A 24,838-nucleotide genomic window follows, 5' to 3' on the forward strand; every position below is an offset into this window, starting at 1 on the left:
AAAGGGCTGAATTTAAAAACTCTGCTTTTAAAACGTGAAAACATCTGAGGTATCTCGGATATAAGTATAGGGGCAGACTACCCAGAGCCTGTAGTCTGGGGACTTTTCAGCCCAGGTGTCCTGCCTCCCCCACATTCTGTCCTGTCTCTTTAAGAACACTAAAGCAGCGGCGCGGAGCCGCAGCGGCGCGGAGCCGCAGCAGCTGCAGGAATTCAAAAGTGCAGTTTTTTCCCACAGAAGTCTGTAAGGCGGAGTCTGTAAGGTAAAGCGAGCAAACACCGCCCCCAGGGCCTTAGGCTCCTTCCCGGCCGGGAGCTGCCTAGCAATGGGAGCTAAGACCGCCCACAGCTAAACTGCACAGCAGGCCACAGACCGGCTGGGGAAAAACAGCGCGGCGAGGTACAGCCCCAGTCCCAGGCAGGTGTGCAAAGAGCGCCCCCTAGATAGTTAGCCTTCTCCCCGTAATTCAGAGTCTGAAAGTACTAAATGTTGTGGCAAGAAATAGTGGCTGTAGCCCTTTTCTTGTTTCTCCTGGTTATAATTTTCCTGTTTATCCACGCCCCCAGGCTGTGAATACTTTTGCCCTTGCCGGGTCTGACATTTCGGATTAAAATCCTGTTAACTACTTGTGTTCAAAATGGGAAATTCTTCCTCCCAGCCCTAGTCACTGAGCCCCCTGCAGTGTATGTTAAAGAATTTTTCTCTAGGCTTCTCAGAGAACTATGGAGTCCACCTTAAGAAAGGCAAACTCCGGACTCTGTGGAGTGGCCTTTCTTGTGGAATCTTGAAACCCAGTGGCCTCCAGAAGGGTCATTAAACCCCTCAATAGTTAAAGCTGTGTGGCAGGTTGTTACCGGAAAGCCTGGGCACCCTAGTCAGTTTCCCTGTATTAATCAATGGCTTAATTTGGTTCAGAACCCTCCCCCGTGGCTCCGATCTTACACTATTCATGACCCCACCTCTAAGGTTCTTCTGAATAAAGTCCCCTCCCAGCCCCAACCGGTTGCTCGAGTGGCCCCTTCGACCCCCCATGTTGCCCTCCCCTCTGAGAAAGAGGGAAGCCATTTACACCCTTTACCACCACCTTACAATCAAGAGTCCAGCACAATCTCTCCAATGACACCTCCAGCGCCCTCCGCTGCCGCGTCTCCCCCCGGAGCGCCTCCACCCTCCCCCAGCCACGGTTTCTCTGCCCATTACCTCAAGGTTGCGCCCCGGGTACGGGAAGCTACTCCGCTCCTCCCCTTGAGGGAGGCACCGTCCCCGCCAGACAGTGAGCGTTCTGCAGCTCCGTTTTGAGTTTATGTTCCATTTTCCACCTCCGACCTGTACAGTTGGAGAGCTCAAAATCCTCCGTGTTCTGAAAAGCCCCAGGTCCTAACTGCGCTAAAGAAATCTGTACTTCAGACTCATAGGCCCACCTGGGACGACTGTCAACAGCTCCTTCTTGCCCTTTTCACCTCTGAAGAGAGGGACAGGATTAAAAGGGAAGCCAGAAACCATTTCCTTAGTTCAGAAGGGAAGTCTAGGGAGGAAGCTTCTACCCGACCTGAGTGGGACCCTAACACCTCGGGGGGGAAGGAGGGCTTTGGAAAATTTCCACTGGTATCTCCTCGCGGGTATTAAAGGAGCCGCCAACAAACCTATGAACTTTAAAACCGCAAAAGTGGTTCAGGGGGCTGATGAGTCACCCGGAGCGTTCTTAGAGCGCCTCCAGGAGGCCTATCGAATTTACACCCCATTTAATCCGGCGGCTCCTAAAAATAGTCGTGCTATAAATTTGGCATTTGTGGCCCAGTCAGCTCCATTTCTCCATTCAGAGAAAGTTACAAAAGTTAAAAGGTTTTGCTGAAATAAACATCACTCAGCTTTTAAAAGTAGCCCAAAAAGGTTTTTAATAACTGAAAAACTGAAAAGGAAAAGCAGGCGGCTCAAGCCGCTAATAGGACAGCTGACAGGTCGGGGAAAAAGGCAAGCAAAAATTATAGTGGCCGCCCTCCAGGAAGCAAAAAGGGAAAAACTCCCATCACAAAGCGGCAGCCAGTGGACTCCAGAACCCCACCAGAAAATCCAGAAAAGTAAACGGGCTCCCCTACAAAGGAAACAGTGTGCCTTCTGTAAACAGAACACTGGAAGGACAACTGTCCTTTAAAGCCAAAAAAGAAAACAGAACCAAAAAAGTCCTCACCCTCCCCACAGCAGAGAAATCTATTAACAGAACTGGGGCTCCTTTTCACTCAGCCCCCGGGAGCCCATGGTTACTGCTACTGTGGGGGGCCAGCCTGTATGCTTTTTTTTTTTTTTGAGACGGAGTTTCGTTTTTGTTACCTAGGCTGGAGTGCAATGGCGTGATCTCGGCTCACCACAACCTCCACCTCCTGGGTTCAGGCAATTCTCCTGCCTCAGCCTCCCGAGTAGCTGGGATTACAGGCACACGCCACCGTGCCCAGCTAATTTTTTGTATTTTTAGTAGAGACGGGGTTTCACCATGTTGACCAGGATGGTCTCGGTCTCTTGACCTCGTGATCCACCCGCCTCGGCCTCCCAAAGTGCTGGGATTACAGGCGTGAGCCACAGCGCCTGGCACCTGTACGCTTTTTAATCGACACTGGAGCTGAACATTCTGTACTACAGACACCCTTGGGCAGTGTTTCTAACAAGAAAATGACTGTACAGGGGGCTACTGGAGCTATTCAGGAATATCCTGTCACCCACTCACGTGAAATTCATTTAGGCCAAAAGAGAGTAATCCATCCATTGCTAGTAGTTCCAGAATGCCCCTTCCCGCTTCTTGGGCGTGACCTGCTCCACAAACTGCAGGCATCCATCTCCTTCTCGGCTTAGCAAATTCATCTCAAGTTAGAAGAGACACAGCCCCTTCCCGATCAGCTCCTGCTGACCATTCCTTTGTCAGAAGAATATCTTTTAGTCTCATCTCCACCTCCCCCCCAAAAAAAAAACCAAATTAGCCCTCTCCTACTGGATCTACAAGCTCTTTTTTCCCGGGTTTGGGCAGAATCAAACCCCCCAGGACTGGCAACCACCATCCACCGGTGGTTGTAGAACTTCAGGCTGATGCCCTGCCAGTTCGGGTCAGACAATATCCTGTGAGCCAGCGGGCTAGAGAAGGAATCAGCCCCCACATTCAGTGGCTATTACAAGCCAATATACTTACACTTTGTCAGTCTGCTTGCAACACTCTTTCTCTGCCAGTTCAAAAACCTGGGATAAATGATTACCGGCCTGTACAGGACTTGGGGGAAGTTAACAAATGGACAGTCACAGTCCATCCAACTATCCCTAACCGCTACACACTGCTCAGCTTGCTCCCACCAAAGCATACCATATACACTGTCCTCGACTTAAAAGATGCTTGCTTTGCCATTCCTTTGGCCCCAAAGAGCCAACCCATTTTAGCTTTTAAATGGACAGACCCTGGCTTGGGAGATACAACAGAATTAACTTGAACTCGGTTGCCCCAAGGTTTTAAAAATTCTCCAACTCTTTTTGGGGAAGCCCTTCAGCAGGACCTTGTGACATTCCGAGCCAGCCATCCCAACTGTACCCTACTCCAGTACATAAATAATTTATTATTGGCTACTGAGACTACCGAAAGCTGTCTGCAATATACAAAATACCTGCTTTATCTCCTTGAGGAGCTTAGGTATCAGGTTTCAGCCAAAAAGGCCCAGCGTTGTCTTTCCAGGGTCTCCTACTTAGGATATGAACTAAACAAAGGAAAAAGAGCACTCACCAATGTTTGAAAGGAGGCCATCTTACGAATCCCCACCCCCACTACCAAGAAACAGGTAGTGAATTCTTGGGGGCTGTGGGATACTATCGCCTGTGGATATCTGGGTTTGTAGAAATTGCCAAGCACCTGTACACCGCTACAGGAGGAAATGGCCCTTTGGTTTGAACTGACATGGAAGAGCAGGCCTTCCAAAACTTAAAAAAGGCACTGACTAAGGCCCCTGCTTTCACCCTTCCAAACATCTCAAAGCCATTTCAATTGTCCATAAAAATCAAGGAGTGGCTAAAGGGGTACTCACTCAAACCTTAGGGTCATGGCGACGCCCAGTGGCATATTCGTCAAAAAAACTGAACCATGTGGCTTCCGGGTGGCCGATTTGTCTGTGAGCAGTTGCAGCAACAGCAATCCTAGTTCCCGAGGCTGATAAATTCACACTGGGCCAGAAGTTAACCCTTACAGCACCACATGCTGTAAAAGCTCTGCTACAAGGTGATCCAGGCAAATGAATGCCTAATGCACGCATCCTACGATATCAGAGTTTACTGTTAAATCAGCCTCGCATAACTTTCTCCCCCACAAGGTGTTTAAATCCAGCCACTCTGCTCCCTGACCCAGACTTCGCCACCCCTATTCATGACTGCCAGGAGTTCCTAAAATTACAGAGACAGGTAAACCTAATCTCCAGGACACGCCTTTAAAAAAGGTGAATGCCACTTTATTTACAGATGGAAGCAGTTTTCTTGAGTAGGGGTTACGGAAAGCAGGTGCAGCTGTGGTCAGGGAGACTGAAGTACCGTGGGCCCAGGTGCTGCCAGCTGGTACTAATACACAGAAGGCTGAATCACTTGCCCTAAATCAAGCCCTCCAATGGGGTAAGGACAAACGTGTTAACATCTACACTGATAGCAAATATGCTTTTGCTACTGTACATGTCCATGGGGCCATCTATCAAGAGCGGGGACTACTCACCCTCAGCGGGAAAAACTGTCAAAAACCCAAAAAATTTTAGCCCTGCTCAAGGCTGTCTGGCTCCCCCTACAGGTGGCTGTAATCCTTGCAAACGGTATCAAAAAGAAAATAATACTGTTGCTAGGGGAAACCAGAAGGCGGACTGTGCCGCCCATGAAGCTGCAGTTCTCCCGATTACTCCATTAACTCTGCTTCCAGCCATCTTTTTTGCACAGCCTCATTTACCTGACCACCCAACGTGCTCTTCTGAAGAAGAAAAGCAGGCATCGGATCTACAAGCCACTAAGAATCACGACGGATGGTGGATCCTTCCAGACTCCAGAATCTTCCTGCCCCAGGCCCTTGGAGAAGCTTTCATCAGCTGCCTCCACTCTTCCACCCACTTGGGAGAAACAAAGTTGGCCCAACTTTTTTTTTTTTTTTTCTTTGAGACGAAGTTTCGCTCTTGTTACCCAGGCTGGAGTGCAATGGCGCGATCTCGGCTCACCGCAACCTCTGCCTCCTGGGTTCAGGCAATTCTCCTGCGTCAGCCTCCTGAGTAGCTGGGATTACAGGCACATGCCACCATGCCCAGCTAATTTTTTGTATTTTTAGTAGAGACGGGGTTTCACCATGTTGACCAGGATGGTCTCGATCTCTTAACCTTGTGATCCACCTGCCTCGGCCTCTCAAAGTGCTGGGATTACAGGCGTAAGCCACTGCGCCCGGCTGGCCCAACTTTTAAGAGGCTAATTTAAAATCCCACATCTCCAGGACTTAACTAGCCACGTGGCCTCCTGATGCACAGTTTGTGCACAGGTGAACGCCAGGCAAGGCTTAAAGCCTGGATTGGGCCATCAGCTCTAAGGATGTAGCCCAGAAGAGAGGTAGGAAGTTGACTTCACTGAAGTAAAGCCACACTGGGCAGGATGTAAGTACCTCCTGGTGTTGGTAAACACTTTTTCTGGATGGACTGAGGCTTTTGCCACTAAGAACAAGACTGCCACTACAGTAGTAAAGTTCTTACTCAATAAAATTACCCCTCGCTGTGGATTGGCTGTTGCCATAAGGTCTGATAATGGGCCAGCTTTCACCTCGTCCATAGCTCAGTCAGTCAGCAAGGCGTTAAATATTCACTGGAAACTGTGCCTATCACCCCCAGAGCTCTGGACACGTAGAACGCATGAATTGTACATTAGAAAGTACACTTACTAAATTAATTCTGGAGACCGGTGAAAATTGGATAAAGCTCCTTCCTTTAGCCCTTCTTAGGCTCAGGTGCACCCCTTACAGGGCAAGATTGACTCCTGAAATTATGTATGGGAGGGCCCCACCTGTTTTGCCTGAATTAAAGAGTACCCAGTTAGCAGACATATCCCAGGCTAACTTGTTACAGTACTTTTAGTTTCTCCAACAGGTTCAAGGCATCATCCAGCCGCTCGTCCGGGAGGCACACCCTAATGCGGCTCCTGATCTGCAGAAGCCCGCCCCCCTTTCCATCCAGGTGACCTAGTATATGTCAAAAAGTTCCAGAATGAAGGTCTCGTCCCTGCTTAAAAAGAACCTCGCACCGTCATCCTTACTACACCCACAGCCCTAAAGGTGGATGGTATTCCTGCTTGATTTCATCACTCCCGCATCAAGACGGCCAACAGGACACAGCAAGAAACATGGTCCCCAAGCCCGGGCCAGGCCCCTTAAAACTGCGCCTGAGCTGGATGCAGCCGTAAGACTGGTTCTTTGGGTCTAGGTTTGCTGTCTGTTCCCGGCTGTGGCCCTCAGCCCCCTCCTACTCTTTTCTCTTTACTTCCTTTGCAGAGTGCTTGCAAACATCACCTGGAAAAAAGTACCTTCAATGAAGTTTCCTTTTCAATCAATTTATGTGTTTTGTTCCCAAAGCCCAGCTGTTCCCTCAAGAACCAGCGAAGCTTGCCCCTGTGGACAGGAGCGGGACTTGCTGACCTTGCTGCAGGATTCGGACACACTGGAAGTGAAAGTGGAGCGGCAGCTCGGAGGGTGCAGAAAAGGGACTCCAAGGAGTAAATTTCTACCTCTGTCCTGGACACCACCCTAACACTACCTGCCGGAATAGAGTTTTTCTGCCCTTCTTCGTCATGTGTAACTTTGGCTACTTACCCGGGAGGGCCGACCTGGTCTCCAACCCTTTCCATAGCCAAACCTCTCATCTTAAACTATGTGCTACGAGAGCCTGTAATCCCATTACTATGACTGTTCATAACCCTAACTCCGTTCAATAGTACTACAGCATAACATGGGGACTGCGACTTTATATTGGAGGGTTTAATCTTGAAACTATGTTTACCATTCAGAAGAGGGTCTTGATGCCCTGGAGCCCCCCTAAACCCATCAGTCCTTTAATTTAGGGGACCCTATGTTCTGCCCACACCCAGATAAGGTCAGCCCTATTGGCCCAACTGCCCCATTGCCAGTCCAGGCTCCCCAACTCCGACTGCCACCCCAGCACCTCCAACCCAGCTTAATGTCCATCTTAAGAAGCGTACACCACCTCCTTAATATTACTCAGCCTAAGCTGGCCCAAAACTGTTGGTTGTGCCTGAAGGCCAAACCTCCATATGATGCTGGATTGGAAGTTAAGGTTAAGTTAAACACTGGTCCTCTTTCATGTCGTGCCCGTCCTCACTCCCTTACATTAGGGGATGTTTCAGAAAACGCCTTCTGCCTAGTCAGTAAGGGGTACAGCCTATCTGCTTCCCCCTCCCAGGCACCTGTCATCGGTCCCTACTTCCCTAACTACTTCAGTCTCCTACCAGGCACCAAGTAACACTTAGCTGGATTGCACCTCAGGCCTCACCCACTGCATTAACAGGACTAACCCTGGACCCTCCCGTGCGTGCCAGTTCATGTACTTCCTCAGGTTTATGTGTACAGCGAACCAGAGGGCAGCTTCTCATAGCCCCCCTAAACTGCACCCCAGCTTACACCAAGGTGCCCCGCTCCTAGTGCCCCTTTTGGCTGGCCTCAGTGTGGCTACGTCAACAGCAATCAGCACAACAGCCCTAGTCCGAGGAAAAACTGGACTAAATTCCCTAATGAAAAAGTAGATGCCGATTTAAAAAATCTCCAGAGCCATAACTACACCGCCTGCCCAGGTTAATTCCTTAGCTTAAGTTGTCCAAAACCGCCATGGCCTGGACCTGGTGTTTCTCTCCCAAGGGGGTTTGTGTGTGGCGTTGGGGGAAACTTGTTTTTATGCTAACCAGTCTGGAGTCATAAAAGACACTCTTCAAAAGGTTCGAGAAAATTCAGATGCCAGCAGGAACAAAAAAATAACACCCCATGATACCAGAGCATGTTTAACTGGAACCCTTGGCTAACTACTTTAATAACTGGAATAGCAGGACCTCTTCTGCTCCTGTTGGAATTAATTTTTGGGCCCTGTCTATTAATTAATTTTGTAAAACAGCGTATAGCTGCTGTCAAACTTACACATCTTTTTTTTTTTTTTTGGGAGACAGAGTTTGGCTCGTTACCCAGGCAGGAGTGCAATGGCGCAATCTCGGCTCACCGCAACCTCCGCCTCCTGGGTTCAGGCAATTCTCCTGCCTCAGCCTCCTGAGTAGCTGGGATTACAGGCAGGCACCACCATGCCCAGCTAATTTTTTGTATTTTTAGTAGAGACAGGGTTTCACCATGTTGACCAGGATGGCCTCAATCTCTTGACCTCGTGATCAACCCACCTCGGCCTCTCAAAGTGCTGGGATTACAGGCGTGAGCCACCGTGCCTGGCCCCAAACTTATACATCTTAAAACCCAATATAACCCTCTCACTACAACTGAGGAATCAATGTATTCGATTCCCAAAAAACACAAGTGGGGAATGTGATACCATGCTTTTTGCCAGCTAAAACTAAATCTCCTTTCCCTGAGTAAAAGCTGTCCAGGCTTTATGTTAGCCTTTTTTTGAGCTGAACAGACTCCATCTTGGCATCTTTATTTTAGTATCCTTCTCCCCACTAAGTATGTAGCTATAGTATAAAGCAAGGTCAGACCGACTCTGGGCACCCAGAAATGCCTTTGTTAATAAGAGGCCGCGTAAAGTGGTATCAGCAGAGCCTGGAAATGCAGCCGCAGTGAGCGCCCAGAGCCCGCCTTATCTGTAAGTTGTATGTCTTTATGACAGCTGTACTCATCACACCTGGCTCTGTTGTTTTCTTATGTATTAGTTTTTCCTTTTTAACTTTTTGCTTATTCTGCCTTTGTAAAAACTGTTTCAGCTGTTCCCCGCTTCCTGTTAAAACCAGTGTATAAAAGGCCACCTAACTTTTTCTTCGGGGCCGAGAGAATTTCGGGCGTTAGCCACTCTCGGTCGCCGGCTTAATAAAGGACCCATAATTCATTCTCAGAGTGTGGCGCTTGTGACTCACTCGGGTACAAAGCTCATAAAAACAGAAAGTGGAAGTGTGTTTGTCAAGGGCTGGGGAGAGGGTAAAATGGGTTATTTAATGGGTATTGAGTTTTAGGTTCACAAAATGTAAAATATCTAAAAGTCTTTTGCCTACAAATGTGAATACAATCAACATGCCTGAAATGTAAAGCTGCGTTTGTTTTGTTTTGTTTTTGAGACAGGGTCTCACTCGGTCACCCAAGCTGGAGTGCAGTGGTACAATTATGGCTCACTTCAGCCTCAAACTCTCAAGTAATCTTCCCCCCTCAATCTCATAAGTAGCCTGAACCACAGATACACACCACCGTGCCTGGCTTTAAAAAAAAAAAAAAAAAAATTGTAGAAGGAATCTCCATGTGTCCCAGGTTGGTTTCAAACTTTTGAGCTCAAATAATCCTGGATTATAGAGGTGAGCCACCATGTCTGGCCCTGAAATGTACCCTTAAATAGATTTAAGATGGTAAATAGTATGTTATGTGTTTTTACAAGAATTAATTTTTCTAAAGAAAAAAATGAAAAAATACATATTTATAAATCTTTTCAAAAATTACTTTTGAATTACAAATTAATTAAACATTAATTATCATTAAACACATGGTGAAAATAAGCCATGGGGAAAATATTGCCATGGCTACTCACTTAGGTTAGGTAAAACAACCATTAAAAATTAGCTAAGAAAGAATATATACAAGATAAGCCATAACCAATACTGGGGTCTTATTTATAGATAGACACACATATATATCTAATAGTGACAGACATATGGCTGATTTATAAGAGATAAACAGAATTGCACACTCTAAAACTATAATACATAAGTGAAACAAAAAACCAGAAAAACCCAATGTTAAGAAACTTACACGAACAAAACACTGGTATGAAACTACACAACAATAAGTGACACATTCACTCATAAAATCTGCAATGCAACACTGATATACCATTAAAAAAGAATTTGTATAACTACAGTATTTGACTCTGTGTACTCATGAAAGGCAGGTATTTTGAATCACCGCCATGTACCATGGGGTAGTAAAATTTCAGAGAATATGCAGTATGATTATAAATAGAATATTCTAATAAGAAATTTTAATAAATACATATTTAAAAGGAATTAGCAATAATTCTATTTGAAATATGATATTCTTACACAATATGAAACTGCTGTAATCCAACTTTAGAAGCAAAAAGTCTTAAATTGTTAAATAAAAAATTTGTTTTGCAAAATATAATTAGAGCCTCTGATATATAAAACAAATATTTAGCAATAAATTATGTTATAATTAGATGTAGGTGGAAGAAAGTGGATGAAAATCCTATAATTCCTTTTTGCCTGCAGCAAACTTAAATTTATAAGTAACTATTTTTTTAGGTATATATATCTATATCTATATAGATAGATAGATAGATTTTATTGCACTTTATGTAAGTAGCCATTTTAGTAAATAGGAGTACCTACCGATTATGTAATTTACTTCAGGCATAATAAGTAAGTTCTACCATATTGTCCTAAATGTCTGAATCTAGAATTACAGACAAGCTTGAGATGTAAAATAGAAAGTAAAAATCTATAGAGAGTAATTAGTATAATGAAAAAAAAAAGTTCTCTATTTGCTTATCCTCTCCAAAGCAAGAAAATATGTTAGCTATCCCTGACAAAAATGCCTTCATGAGGCTGGGCGCGGTGGCTCACGCCTGTAATCCCAGCACGTTGGGAGGCCAAGGTGGGTGGATCACGAGGTCAAGAGATCGAGAACATCCTGATCAACATGGTGAAACCCTGTCTCTACTAAAAATACAAAAAATTAGCTGGGCATGGTGGCGCGTGCCTGTAATCCCAGCTACTCGGGAGACTGAGGCAGGAGAATTGCCTGAACCCAGGAGGCGGAGGTTGCGGTGAGCCGGGATCGCACCATTGCACTCCAGCCTGGGTAACAAGAGCGAAACTCCATCTCAAAAAAAAAAAAAATGCCTTCATGAGAGAATCAGGCATCTTGGCTCACACCTGTAATGACAACTACATGGTACATTGAGGTGGGAGAACTGCTTCAGGCCAGGATTTCAAGACCAGCCTGGGTTATGAAGCAAAACCTCATCTCCAAAATAAGTGCCTGTAAGAAAGCTCTGAGATCCAGGGCGGGACTTGTGAAACTCTGCTAAAGCCCAAGATTGAAGAGTGTTCTTTTCAGAGGGCAGGTCCTCCTTCAGTTGAAAAACTACAAGAACCCTGGTCTTGGCTACAAACCAACAAATGGCCCACCCAACTTGCTCCCACTGAGAATTCAGAACTTATTCTGTAACCAACCCAAATTTCTCCAAGTCACAGTCTGGGAGTGATCCTGGCCTTTCAGAGGCCTGAAGGGAGACACCCATTTATAGCCATGCAGGCAGGCCTGCAGACCTTGGCCTTTACTGTGGTCCCTGAAAAAGTTCAATGACTCAGTTCCAGCTCCATGAGCCACAGTTCAAGGCCAGTTGTGCCTACAGAGAAACCCACACGGTGACCTGTGGAAATCCTCTCTGGTACTCAGTAAAAGCCATATTCATTCACATCCTGATATAAGGGCCATTATATATGATCCTGACTGCAGAAATCTGCCCTATTGTCTGCTCTAAGATCAAAATCCTGAAGGATATTCAATCTGTCCAAAAATAAAATGGAAATTACAACTCCCCAAGCCCCTGTTAACAAGCCAACTAAAGGTGGACCCTAGTGCAGACCCAGCAGCCTTGTGATAAAGCTACAACCCCTCTTCACTGCAAGCTCAGAGAGCATTCTATGACCCTGGAGACATGACAGAAAAAGATCTTTATATCCTAAAACCAGTTTGTTTGTTTGTTTGTTTGTTTGTTTTGAGACAGAATCTCATTCTGCTGTCCAGGCTGCAGTGCAATGGCATAATCTTGGCTCACTACAGCCTCCACCTCCGGGGCTAAAGCAATTCTCCTCCTTCAGCCTCACAAGTAACTGGGATTACAGGTGCATATCACCATGCCTGGATAATTTTTGTATTTTTAATAGAGACAGGGTTTCACCATGTTGGCCAGGCTGGTCCTGAACTCCTGACCCGGTGATCCACCTGCCTCAGTCTCCCAAAGTGCTGATATTACAGCCATGAGTCACGGCACTCAGCCCTGAAATCAGTTTATAAAACCTTGAGGAGTTGTTTTCTCCTTCAAATTTACACACACCAATGCAAAACTGTATTGTGCCCATTGTCAATGCTTCTATTTTAATGTAGCACTGACTGGAAGTATGTGGCTTCCAGTGAGTGCTACATTTTTAAAAAGCCATTGAAATTAAATATAAGGCCAGGCATGTTGGCTCATGCCTGTAATCCCAGCACATTGGGAGGCTGAGGCGGGTGGATGACCTGAGGTAAGGAGTTCAAGATTAGCCTGACCAACACGGTGAAACCCCATCTCAACTAAAAATACAAAAACATTAGCAGGGCATGGTGATGGGTGCCTGCAATCCCAGCTACTCAGGAGACTGGGACATGAAAATCACTTGAACCTGGGAGGCAGAGGTTGCAGTGAGCCAAGATCATGCCACTGCACTCCAGACTGTGCAACAAAAGTGTAACCATCTCAAAAAAAAAAAAAAAAAAGAAAGAAAGTGAAGACAAATGAGTAAAAAGTTTCTGTTTGTGGATCAGATGATCTTATGTATAAGAAACATAAACAGTCATAAACACTACATTTAAATTTGTCTAAACTAATAAATATACTCAGTAAATTAGCAAAATATAAAATTAACATACAAGTTATTGTTCCATACAGTTAAAACAAACTATCTAATATGATAGAGAAATAACACAATCTTATTTAAAATAGCATTAAAATAATAAATTTCTGAGAACAAATTTAACCAAGGAGGTAAAAATTCTTTATAATGAAAGATGTAGTTATCAATAAAATAAATTAGAAAAGATACAAAGAAATTTAAAAATATTTCATGTCTACGGCTTGAAAAAATAAATATTGCTAAAGTGCCCTATTATCTAAGTTAATCTATAGAGTCACTAAGCTTCCTTTCAAAATTTCAGTGGCATTTTTCTTCACAATAATAAAAAATACAACTCTAAAATTTACAAGAAACAACAATAAACTTCAAATAGCCAAAGCAATCTTGAGGAAGAAAAAAACAAAGTAGAGAGACATTATACTTTATAATTTCAAACTATATTTCAAGAACATATTAATAAAAACAGGATGGAATGTGCAGAAAAACAGCAACAACAACAAAACAAAAAAACACAATGGAACAGAAACCACTACCCTTGCATATTTCAGACATGATGCAAAAAGAGAACTAAGAAAATAGTTTGTCTGGGCACGGTGGTTCACACCTGTAATCCCAGCACTTTGGGAGGCCAAGGCAGGGAGATCACTTGTGGTCATGAGTTCGAGACCAGCCTGGCTGAAACACCATCTCTATTAAAAATACAAAACATTAGCTGGGTGTGGTGGCAGGTGCTTGTAATCTCAGCTACTTGGGGTGGCTAAGGCAAGAGACTTGCTTGAACCTGGGAAGCAGAGGTTGCAGTGAGCTAAGATTGTGCCATTGCATTCCAGCCACGGCAAAAAAGCAAAATTCAGTCTCAAAAGAAAAAAAAAAGTTTAACATAGAGTTTCTCAAAATCATGCAGATATTTGTGTGTCCCCCAAAACAATGGAAAAGCAGCCAGATTGTGCAGTCTCGTGTGCCATGAAGAGGACTTTGGTTCTGACGGTAAACTTGAAGGGAGATGACCAAAGGGAAAGTCGAATCCTTAAAGAATTTAAAAGCATAGACAGAAGATGCCCCTATGTGAGAGTAAAATTTAAAAAACTCAAGCTTTCCAGAAAATATTTGCTTTGGAACACAGCTTCCCAAGTCACATTTTCAGCATTGGCTTTCTTTTTGCTGTAGTCTGTTGTATTCACTCTCACCTACCTGGGGGTTTGGCCACCATCTCCTGTCTCTTCATATTCCAGGGCTCTTTTCCTTGCTCCAGACAGGTGATCAGATCTGGCTTAGAAACAGCAATACCTGCTTTATTAAAAATAAAAAATAAAAATAAATGAATCTTTCTCATATTCTTCAGTTACCAAGCTGGTACTGTGCTTACTAAAGAGGATATAGAATATTCTAGAAAATTAATTCTAAAATACAAATTTATAACAGAAATTTCAAAGTATTTTGAAAATATTTAAAATTTGTAGGTTCTTAATTTCACTTAAACATTTGATTAATGAATACTCAGTATTCATTAATCAAAAACTGGTGGTGGTAAATAGATTTTAAGATATGGGCAGCCAGGATGACTCACGCCTGTAATCCCAGCACTTTGGGAGGCCGAGGCAGGTGGATTACTTAAGGTCCGGGGTTCGAGACCAGCCTGGCCAGCATGGTGAAATCTCTTCTCTACTAAAAATACAAAAATTAGCTGGAAGTGGTGGTGGGCATCTGTAATCACAGCTACTCAGAAGGCTGAGGAAGAGAATTGCTTGAACCCAGGAGGCGGAGGTTGCAGTGAGCTGAGATTGCACCACTGCAGTCCAGCCTGGAAACAGAGCAAGACTTTGTATCCCAAAAAAAGGATATGGGAAACAATGTTTTATGCACTAATCTAGAGTGAAGAATACACATCAGCCCAGGCATGAGGAAAGTTTAAGTAAAGATAAAACATTTTGAAAAAATTCTTTTCCGGGCCGGGCATGGTGGCTCACACCTGTAATCCCAGCACTTTGGGAGGCTGAGGCAGGTGGATCACCTGAAGTCAGGAGTTTGAGACCAGTCTGACCAATATGGTGAAACCCTGTCTCTATTAAAAAAAAAAAAAAAAAAAAAAAAAAAAAAAAAAAAATTCTTTTCTACATGGACAAATCCTCAGGATTTTCTTAAAAACAGGAATCAGAAACTCATTTATGCAAAGCATAAATTATCAAAAATTATTCTACAAAAAAAGTGAAATGAAACATTTAGGGTATATTAGGAATTGTATGTTAAAGTTATTCTCACCCAAGAACGCCAGGTTTCTGTAGTTCTCTAACATCACTTTTCTATACAAATCCTGCTGTGCTGTGTCCAGGCATTGCCACTCCTCCAGAGAGAATTCTATGGCCACATCCCTAAATGTCAACAGCCCCTGAAAAACACAAGCACACAGACACATATATTTACCAAGTAGCCATGGGCAGAATTTATTATTTGAATTAAAGTGAAATGAGAAAATAAAGAGAATTGGTTCTGACTTATAGAAATCACTGAAATTATCCAATAATTTTTAACACAGAAATATTTTGTTTGTTTGTTTTTTAAGGGGAAAAAAAGGAAGAAAGAAAGAGAGAAAGAAAAAAAAAAGAATGAAGAAGAGGAAGAAAAAGGAAGAGAAAGAGGGAGAGAGAATGGGAGTATTGCTTTATTGTCCAGGCTAGAATGCTGTCTAGAAATGGGAATTGAAAATCTCTTTTATGCCAATAATTGTGCTTAACACTGGAGACAGGAAGGAATAAGGGAAGAAAATAACAAACAAGCAGCCAACCAATATTTCATTTAAACCTATGAAATGCTATGCGATTACTGAGGAGTGATTTACTTCCAATTATGTAGTCACTTTTGGAATAGGTGTGATATGGTACTGATAAGAATGTATGTTTTGTGTATTTGAAGTGGAGAGTTCTATAAATGTTTATTAAGTTTACTTGTTCTGGGTCTGAGTTCAAGTCCTGGATATCCTTGTTAATTTTCTATCTCGTTGATCAGTCTAATATTGACAATGTGATGTTACAGTCTCCCACTATTATTGTGTGGGAGACTAAGTCTCTTTATAAGTCATTAAGAACTTATGTATCTGGGTGCTCCTGTATTGGGTACGTGTATATATAGGATCGTTAGCTCTTCTTGTTACATTGATCCTTTTACCATTATGTAATGTCCTTCTTTGCCTCTGTTGATCTTTGTTGCTTTAAAGTCTATTTTATCAGAGGTGAGAATTGCAACTCCTGCTTTTTATTTATTTATTTATGTTTGCTCTCTGTTTGGTTGGTAAATCTTCCTCTGTCCCTTTGTTTTGAGTCTTTGTGTATCGTTGCATGTGAGATGGGTCTGGATACAGCATACCAATGGGTTTTGGCTTTTTATCCAGTTAATAATATATATGAGTTTAATACTGCCATTTGATGCTAGCTGGATATATTTTTGGAAAGGCTGATACTGGTTGCTCCTTTATATGTATAGTGCTTCTTTCAGAAGCTTCTGCAAGGCAGGCCTGGTGATGGTTAAATCTCTAAGTACTTGCTTGTTTGCAAAAGATTTTATTTTTCCTTTGCTTTTGAAGCTCAGTTTGGCTGGATATGAAATTCTGGGTTGAAAGTTCTTTTCTTTAAGGATGTTGAATATTGGCCCCCACTCTTTTCTGGCTTGTAGGGTTTCTGCTGAGAGATCTGCTGTAAGTCTGATAGGCTTCCCTTTGTGGGTAACCTGACCTTTCTCTCTGGCTGCTCTTAGTATTTTCTCCTTCATTTCAACCCTAATGAATCTGATGATTATATGCCTTTGGGTTGGTCTTCTTGAGGAATATCTTTGTGGTGTTCTCTGTATTATCTGGAGTTGAATATTGTCCTGTCTTACTAGGTTGAGAAAGTTTTCCTGAATAATCTCCTGAAGAATATTTTCCAACTTGGATTCATTCTCTTCGTCACATTCAGGTACACCTATCAAACGTAGATTAGGTCTTTTCACATAGTCCCGTGTTTCTTGGAGACTTTGCTCATTCTTTTTTATCCTTTTTTCTCTAATCTTGACTTCTCGTTTTATTTCGTTAAGTTGGTCTTCAAACTCTGATATCCTTTCTTCTGCTTGATCGATACTTCGCGAAGTTCTCGTGTTGTGTTTTTCAGCTCCATTAATTCACCTATATTGCTCTCCAAATTGTCTATTCTCGTTAGCGTTTCATCAAACCTTTTTTCAAAGTTCTTAGTTTCCTTGCATTGGGTTAGAACAAGTTCTTTTAATCCACAGAAGTTTCTTATCATCCACCTTCTGAAGCCTACTTCTGTTAATGGAACACACTCGTTCATCAGGGCTTGTTCCATTGCTGACGAGGAACTGTGATCCCCTGTAGAGGGAGAGGCATTCTGATTTTGGGTATTCTCAGCCTTTTTACGCTGGTTTCTTCCCATAATTGTAAATTTATCCACCTGTCATCTTTGTGATTTCCAACTTTCAAATTAGGTCTCTGAGTAGATGTCCAACTTGTTGATTCCCAGCGCCGAAATCTGAGCAATCCACTGTGCCGGCCAAAACGCGGCGTTAAGATTGATGGTGCTTTTCTGCCCGGGAATCAGCCAAAAGGGGACCCAGTCCCTCTCACTCTGCACCAAGAACTGCTGTGCTCAGGCACCAGCAAAACTGCCGCGCTGGCCACAAGAGTTGCGCTGGCGACCCGTGGGGCTCCTCTGCTGGGAATCTCCCAGTCCATGAGCAACAAAAACTCATCTGAAAGTGTGGCGTCCTCTCGTTCTCTCCACCTTCACTGGGAGCTACAATCCCGAGCTGCTAGTGGTCAGCAATCTTGGATCTCTCTCCAACACAGAAATATTATCTAATGTTTTCTCTAACTCTGAGAGAAGAGGATGGCAAAAAATCCACAACCCTGGTGTATAGATGATACTTCTCTGGATGATAAAGTATAAAATTAAGGGCATAAACAAAAATATGTACACTTTTGAGGGCTATATTTACATCATAAAGTTTGAGTTGTGTATATTTTTCAGATGAAAATAGACAGTTGAGTTAGAAGGTACCTCTCAACTTTACATGTGAACAAGAAACTGGGGATCCTGTTGTGCAGATTTCTTTTGTTCAGAAGATCCAGAATAAAGTCTGAATTTCTGAATTTCTAACAAGCTCACTAGTTATTCCAGTGTTTTTGGCCTAAGAAAACTATTTTGTCAAATATCCAGTAAATGGAAGAGCCTATGTTTTACCAATTTTTTTCTGGCCTGTAAACAAAGATAAGAGCCTTCATTTTCCAAAGACAGATATATGCAGAGAAAACCTAAGAAGAAAGGGCAGGTGCCACATTAAATGTAATGGTTTATGCACATTAGCTGCATAAAAATACTTAATAATGAAGAGAAAAATAATTAATTCTAGTGAAAAAAGATGTCAGAGAGCTCTGCAACCAAGTAAATTATTAACATCAATCACACTAGAACAAATTTTTAGTATGTGCTGATGTACATAAGAACACAGCATAATTGCTGAGATATTGCCCCTCAAAAAGTAAATTATAGTCTGAATTTAACCATAAAGATTCATCAGTTTTATGCAAAGTTGAAGATACAGATATCTCCCATGTTCTGTTATTTTTAATAGTGATTTTAGGCAGTCTTTCTTTAGACCCTAGGGAGGAGGTTGTCCCAATAATTTTTTTTTTCAGAACTTTCTGGGTAATAAATGCTATTCTATTTAAATAAGCATTTTCTTAATCCTGTTCCGAATGCAGTTAATGGAGAGCACAGATGAAACTTCAACATTACTGGCTGGGCGCGGTGGCTCACGCCTGTAATCCCAGCACTTTGGGAGGCCGAGGCGGGTGGATCACGAGGTCAAGAGATCGAGACCATCCTGGTCAACATGGTGAAACCCCGTCTCTACTAAAAATACAAAAAATTAGCTGGGCATGGTGGTGCGTGCCTGTAATCCCAGGTACTCGGGAGGCTGAGGCAGGAGAATTGCCTGAACCCAGGAGGCGGAGGTTGCGGTGAGCCGAGATCGCACCATTGCGCTCCAGCCTGGGTAACAAGAGTGAAACTCCGTCTCAAGAAAAAAAAGAAAAAAGAAACTTCAGCATTACATGTCCATCGTTACTAAGGACCCCAGCTTTCCCCTAATAGGAATCTTGAGTATCCACATCTTCCCATGTTCAGCAGCCACAAAGGGAACATCTTTTATATTGCAGATTATAAATTCATGGTAGGAATTCTGCATTGCATATAAGAAGTCATGATGTAGAGAAGGCTCTCATACATAGGAAATAACATAGGAAAGAAATATTTTTTAGAGATTCCTGACTATCACAACAATTTTAAAAAGTACTTGAAACAAACTCATTGGGGAGGAAAAACACAAGTAGAGAAGTAAAGGTTTGTGAGTACTAAATGCTTGGCACTCCAGGAGGCAGAGTGGACACAGCTCTTGATCTGAGACATGTTTACCTGAAAAGAAGCCAGTTTTCTCCTCCTTCTCTGGAAATTCCTTTCAGATAAAATTCTCTGGACAAGTAACACCTGCATCTTGAGAAAATTCCCTTGAAGGCATCAGCACCACCACTTTAACTGCTAGCTCACACCCATTTCTCTCCTTTAAAACAGAAGAGATTCAGGAATGACGAGCCGCTCCATGGAAATAAAAATATACGTTCCTCTTTTCCTGTCCACAGGTGCCCTCCCCTGCCACAGACACCAGCAATTTCTGCTCCAGTAATGGAAATATGGGCCACACTGCCCTGTCCCTACCAAAGTCAAACAGAAGAGGCTCTGTGACCACCTTTTACTGCAAAGGTGACACTTAACTCTCAGGAATGTATCTTGAAGCCCTCATACTTGATTCTGACCTCACCTTAGAGTCACATGAGGCACTTAATTAAAATAACATGAATGCTTCCATCCAGGACAATAAACAAAACCAGTGTAAGGGGCACAAGTAAGATTTCTGCAAATTGACCATGTAATCTGAATGAGAAGAGTGGGCTGATAAGCACTGACTCTCAGGCTTTAATGAGCTTAAAAATTACTTGGTAATGTTGGTCCCACTCTGTTTAATGTGAATCTGCAGGTTTGGAAAAAGTCCATGAATGGGTGTTTCAAACAAGTCCCCTGCCATGCTGATGTTACTCCCCCTGGGTTCATTATCAGCATTAGTTAGAGAAAGCAGGCACAGCACAGATTCCTTACACTCAGCACTCCTGTCACACCACAAATACTTCTGATACAAATGAAGACAACCAATCTCCATCCTGAAGTTTCATATTCTTTGCTGGCTCTAAAGTTTTCAGACAAAAGAAAAAGCAGCAATTTCTGAATAAGTCTGCATTTGAAAAACAACATGTACACATGTAATAATGCAATGTTTATTAAGCAGGTACTGTCTGCTCAAGAGTATGTTACAAAGCACTGTGCTGGGAATAACACATTATGTGATTTCATTCTCATAATACCCTGGAAATTGATACTAACAGTTCAATAATTTCCAGGATTTAGATAAAATGTCTACCATTTCTGTTTCTTCCTCTGTTTCTCTGTCATTGATTTTTTTAAATGTATAGAATAAAAGTTAAATATAGACAGATGAGAGGAATATAGAAAAAGTTTAATGTCTTTTAGAGAAATTTTTATTGTGTTTATATTTACTTTTTGTTACTTGTGGAGCAACTACTGGATCTGCAGGAATAGAAAACAAGTTACTAAATGGAACGTTTCTATAAGCAATGGTTTTAACACAAAATTTAAAAATTTAAATTCTAAAATATATATTTATTTTTCTCATTTACTTGCTTTTGGGTTTCTGAAAACCATGAGCACCAGCTCTAGAAAAGCAGAATTCACCAGACAAAACTCTTATTTGTTTATTTATATTTTTAGACAAATTCTTGCTCTGTCACCCAGGCTGGAGTGCAATGGCATGATTATCCATTTATTGAATGACCATATGAAGTGGAAGCAATTAGTTTATCTGTTTGAGTCACTAGAACTCCTCTTTGTCTTTCACCCAAGTACCAGGAAACTGGAGAAACTCTCATGTTGGTACCAACTACAGTTATCTCTTGTATGAGGGAAGGAAAAAACACCCAGTTACTTCTTTCTCTTATACCGAGACAGAAGCAGAGTTAATCACTGTTGTTAGCCTGACACAGTTCTGCCCTGGACATCCTCAAATATCTCAAAGATGCCTAGGGTTCACTAGAACCCTAAGAGAGGGTTCTTAGTGACCTGGGGCTGATGGCCCAATGGTAAGCCAGGCTGGAAAGACTTGGGCTGATTCTAAATAGAAAACTGAACTGCTCTGGTGGAGCTCTAGGACCTGGATCACCTCCTGATTCATTAGCTTTTAGGTAAGAGGAAGGACACTCTACTCCAACATCATAGTTTACAGGTAGATATAGTTGTGGTCATAGTTCTGGATACTTTGTGGCCTTGATCTCTCACTCTTAAGATGCTTGTTTGAACTTAAAGATTCTGTCATCAGACTATATTTATATAACTGTAGCAGGTCACTGAACAAGATCTGAAAAGCTCAAAAAGCCACACTCTCAAAGGGGAATTTTAGATGCCTATGTTGGTTGACATCTCACAATGCAGACAATGCCTCCTGTTAGTTTTCTGTATATTCTCAATCCAAAGTCTAGTCCTGTCTTGTGAATCCCAGGCAGATTCTAGGTGGGATCAACCTGGCTTGCCTCCTCGGGTGTTACAGCAGAGTACAATCAAAAGAGAAATCTCCTCTTAGAGGCTGCTCTAGCACACTCTAGGTACTGTGTCTCCCTAAAAGGAAAAAGCTGAGGCAACATGAATATAAGTAGAGAGTTCACTTAGGCCAAACATGAGGATTGTAACCCTGAAGCAAAGATACATCCTCCAAAGACTGAACAACAACAACAGCAACAAGAGAGAATCCCTGAATAGTCCAATAACAAGCTCCAAAATTCAATTAGTAATAAATAGCCTAACAACCAAAAAAAACACAGGACCAGACAAATTTACAGCTGAATTCTACCTCTGTACAAAGAGCTGATACCACTTCTACCAAAATTATTTCAAAATACTGAGTAAAAGGGACTCTTTTTCTTTATTTTATTTTATTTTTTTTTTTTTTTTTAAATTAGAGACACGGTCTTGCTATGTTGCCCAGGCTGGAGTGCAGTGGCTACTCACAGGCGCAATCCCACTACTGATCAGCACAGGAGTTTTGACCTGCTCCGTTTCCAACCTCGGCCGGTTCACCCCTCCTTAGGCAACCTGGTGGTCCCCCGCTCCCGGGAGGTCACCATATTGATACTGAACTTAGTGCAGACACCCGATCTGCATAGTGCACTACAGCCTAAAACTCCTGGGCTCAAGAGATCCTCCAGCCTCAGCCTCCCGAGTAGCTGGGACTACAGATGCGCCACCGCGTCTGGCAAAAGAGACTCCTTTTCAACTCATTATATAAGAATAGTATAATTCTGATACCAAAACCTGGCAGAAATTTAAAAAAAAGAAAAGAAAACTCCAGGCCAATATCCTTGATGAACACTGAAGAAAATATTTTCAACAAAATAGTGGCAAACCAGATCCAGGAGAACATCAAAAAGCTCATCCAGTGTGATCACGTAAGCTGTATCTCGGGGATGCAAGGTTGTTTCAACGTACAATTAATGAATGTCATTCATCCCATAAACAGAACTAAAGACAAAACCACAAGATTATCTCAATAGATGCCAAAAAAGCTTTCAATAAAACTTAACATCCTTCGTGTTTAAAACCCTCAACAAATTAGGTATTGAAGGTACATACTTCAAAATAATGAGTCACCTCTGACGAACTTACAACCAACCTATTGAATGGACACAAGCTGGAAGCATTTTCTCCTTGAAAACTGGCACAAGACAAGGATGTCTTCTCTCAAAACTCCTATTCAACATAGAATAGCAGGATAGCAATCAAGGAAAAGATGAAAATAAAAGCCATCCAAGCAGGAAGAGAGGGAGTCAAACTATCCCTATGTGCAGATGACGAGATTCTATATCTTCAGCACCCTACAGTCTCAGCAGAAAAACTCTCTAAACTGATAAACAACTTCAGCAAAGTTTCAGGATGATAAATCAGTAGCATCCCTGTACATCAACAACATCCAAGCCAAAAGCCAAATCGAAAACATAATCCCATTCACAATTACCACAAAAAGAATAGAACAGAAATACAGTTAACCACGGAGGTGAAAGATCTCTATGACAAGAATAAAAAACACTGCATAAAGAAGCCAGAAATGGCCGGGTGCGGTGGCTCACTCCTGTAATCCCAGCACTTTGAGAGACCGAGCAGACAGATCACGAGGTCAGGAGATCAAGACCATCCTGGCTAACATGAAGAAAAGCCGTCTCTACTAAAAATACAAAAATTAGCTGGGCATGGTGGCATGCGCCTGTAGTCCCAGCTACTCTGGAGGCTGAGGGAGAATCGTTTGAACCCAGGAGGCAGAGGTTGCAGTGAGTTGCTATCACACCACTGCACTCCGGCCTGGGCGACAGAGTGAGACTTCGTCTCATTTAAAAAGAAAAAAAAAAAGAAGTCAGAGATTATACAAACAGATAAAAAAAAAGATGTATGCTCACAAATAGAGAAGATCAATATTATTAAAATGGCCAAACTGCCCAAAGACATTTATCAATTTAATGCTATTCCTATCAAACTACCAAAAACACTGTTAACAAAACCAAAAAATAACTATTTTAAAACTTATATGGAGCCAAAATGAGCCTGAACAGCCAAGGCAATTTTAAGCAAAAAGAACAAAGCTGGAGGCATTACATTACCCCACTTCAAACCACACTCACTAGAGGGCTACGGTAACCAAAGCAGGATGGTACTGGAACAAAAACAGACTCATAGAAAAATGCAACAGAATAGAGAGCCCAGAAATAATGTCCCACACCTCCAACAATCTGATCTTTCTTTTTTTTGAGACGGAGTTTTGCTCTTGTTACCCAGGCTGGAGTGCAATGGCGCGATCTCGGCTCACCGCAACCTCCGCCTCTTGGGTTCAGGCAATTCTCCTGCCTCAGTCTCCTGAGTAGCTGGGATTACAGGCAGGCACCACCATACCCAGCTAATTTTTTGTATTTTCAGTAGAGACGGGGTTTCACCATGTTGACCAGGATGGTCTCGATCTCTTGACCTCATGATCCACCCGCCTCGGCCTCCCAAAGTGCTGGGATTACAGGCTTGAGCCACCGCGCCCAGCCCAACAATCTGATCTTTGACAAAGCTGACAAGAAGAATGTGGGGAGAATTCCCTGTGTAACAAATGTGCTGGAACAACTAGCTAGCACTATGTAGAAAATTAAAATTGGTCACCTTGTTTACTAGATATATATATATATATATATAAATCAAATGAAGATAAATTAAATACTTATATGCAAAACTTAAAATTATTTTTAAAACTCTGGAAGATAAACAACCAAGAAAATACCATTCCAGGCATAGGAACTAGCAAAGATTTTCTGATGAAGATACCAAAAGCAATTGCAACAAAAGCAAAAATTGACAAATGAGACCTAATTAAACTAAAGAGCTTCTTCACAGCAAAGGAAACTATCAATGGAGTAAACAGATCACATACCAAATAAACAACAATATTCACAAACTATGTTCCTGACAAAGGTTTAATATCCAGCATTCATAAAGAAGTTAAGCAAGCTGAGAGGCGCGATGGCTCACGTCTGTAATCCCAGCACTTTGGAAGGCTAAGGTGGGTGGGTCACCTGAGGTCAGGAATTCCAGACCAGCCTGGCCAACCTGGTGAAACCTTGTCTCTGCTAAAAATACAAAAATTAGCCGGGTGTGGTGGCGTGTACCTATAATGCTAGCTACTTGGGAAGCTGAAACAGGAGAATCGCTTGAACCCAGGAGGCGGAGGTTGCTGTGAGCCAAGATCGTGCCACTGTGTTCCAGCCTGG

General features: G+C 42.6%; 2 protein-coding genes across 3 annotated transcripts in view; one reads left to right on the forward strand and one right to left on the reverse strand.

The window, feature by feature from the left end:
• LOC105710986 (zinc finger protein 93) overlaps nucleotides 1-24,838 on the forward strand; it is a 491,114-nt gene that overhangs the window by 180,609 nt on the left and 285,667 nt on the right. The gene's annotated exons all lie outside the window — the stretch shown is intronic.
• LOC105710939 (zinc finger protein 430-like) overlaps nucleotides 1-24,838 on the reverse strand; it is a 60,779-nt gene that overhangs the window by 31,290 nt on the left and 4,651 nt on the right. Inside the window, exons 2-3 of one of the 2 annotated variants that reach the window (XM_064381577.1) lie at nucleotides 15,136-15,262; nucleotides 14,068-14,163 (exon numbers count right to left, since the gene is read on the reverse strand). In XM_064381577.1, coding sequence (XP_064237647.1) covers nucleotides 14,068-14,163; nucleotides 15,136-15,262 — 223 coding nt within the window. Of the gene's footprint in view, nucleotides 1-14,067; nucleotides 14,167-15,135; nucleotides 15,263-24,838 lie in introns of both variants that reach the window. The other variant, XM_064381576.1, reaches the window with a different exon arrangement.

Source organism: Aotus nancymaae, unplaced genomic scaffold, assembly GCF_030222135.1.
Source record: "Aotus nancymaae isolate 86718 unplaced genomic scaffold, 86718_ANA_hifiasm-v0.15.2.pri h1tg000028l, whole genome shotgun sequence".
Taxonomy (NCBI): domain Eukaryota; kingdom Metazoa; phylum Chordata; class Mammalia; order Primates; family Aotidae; genus Aotus; species Aotus nancymaae.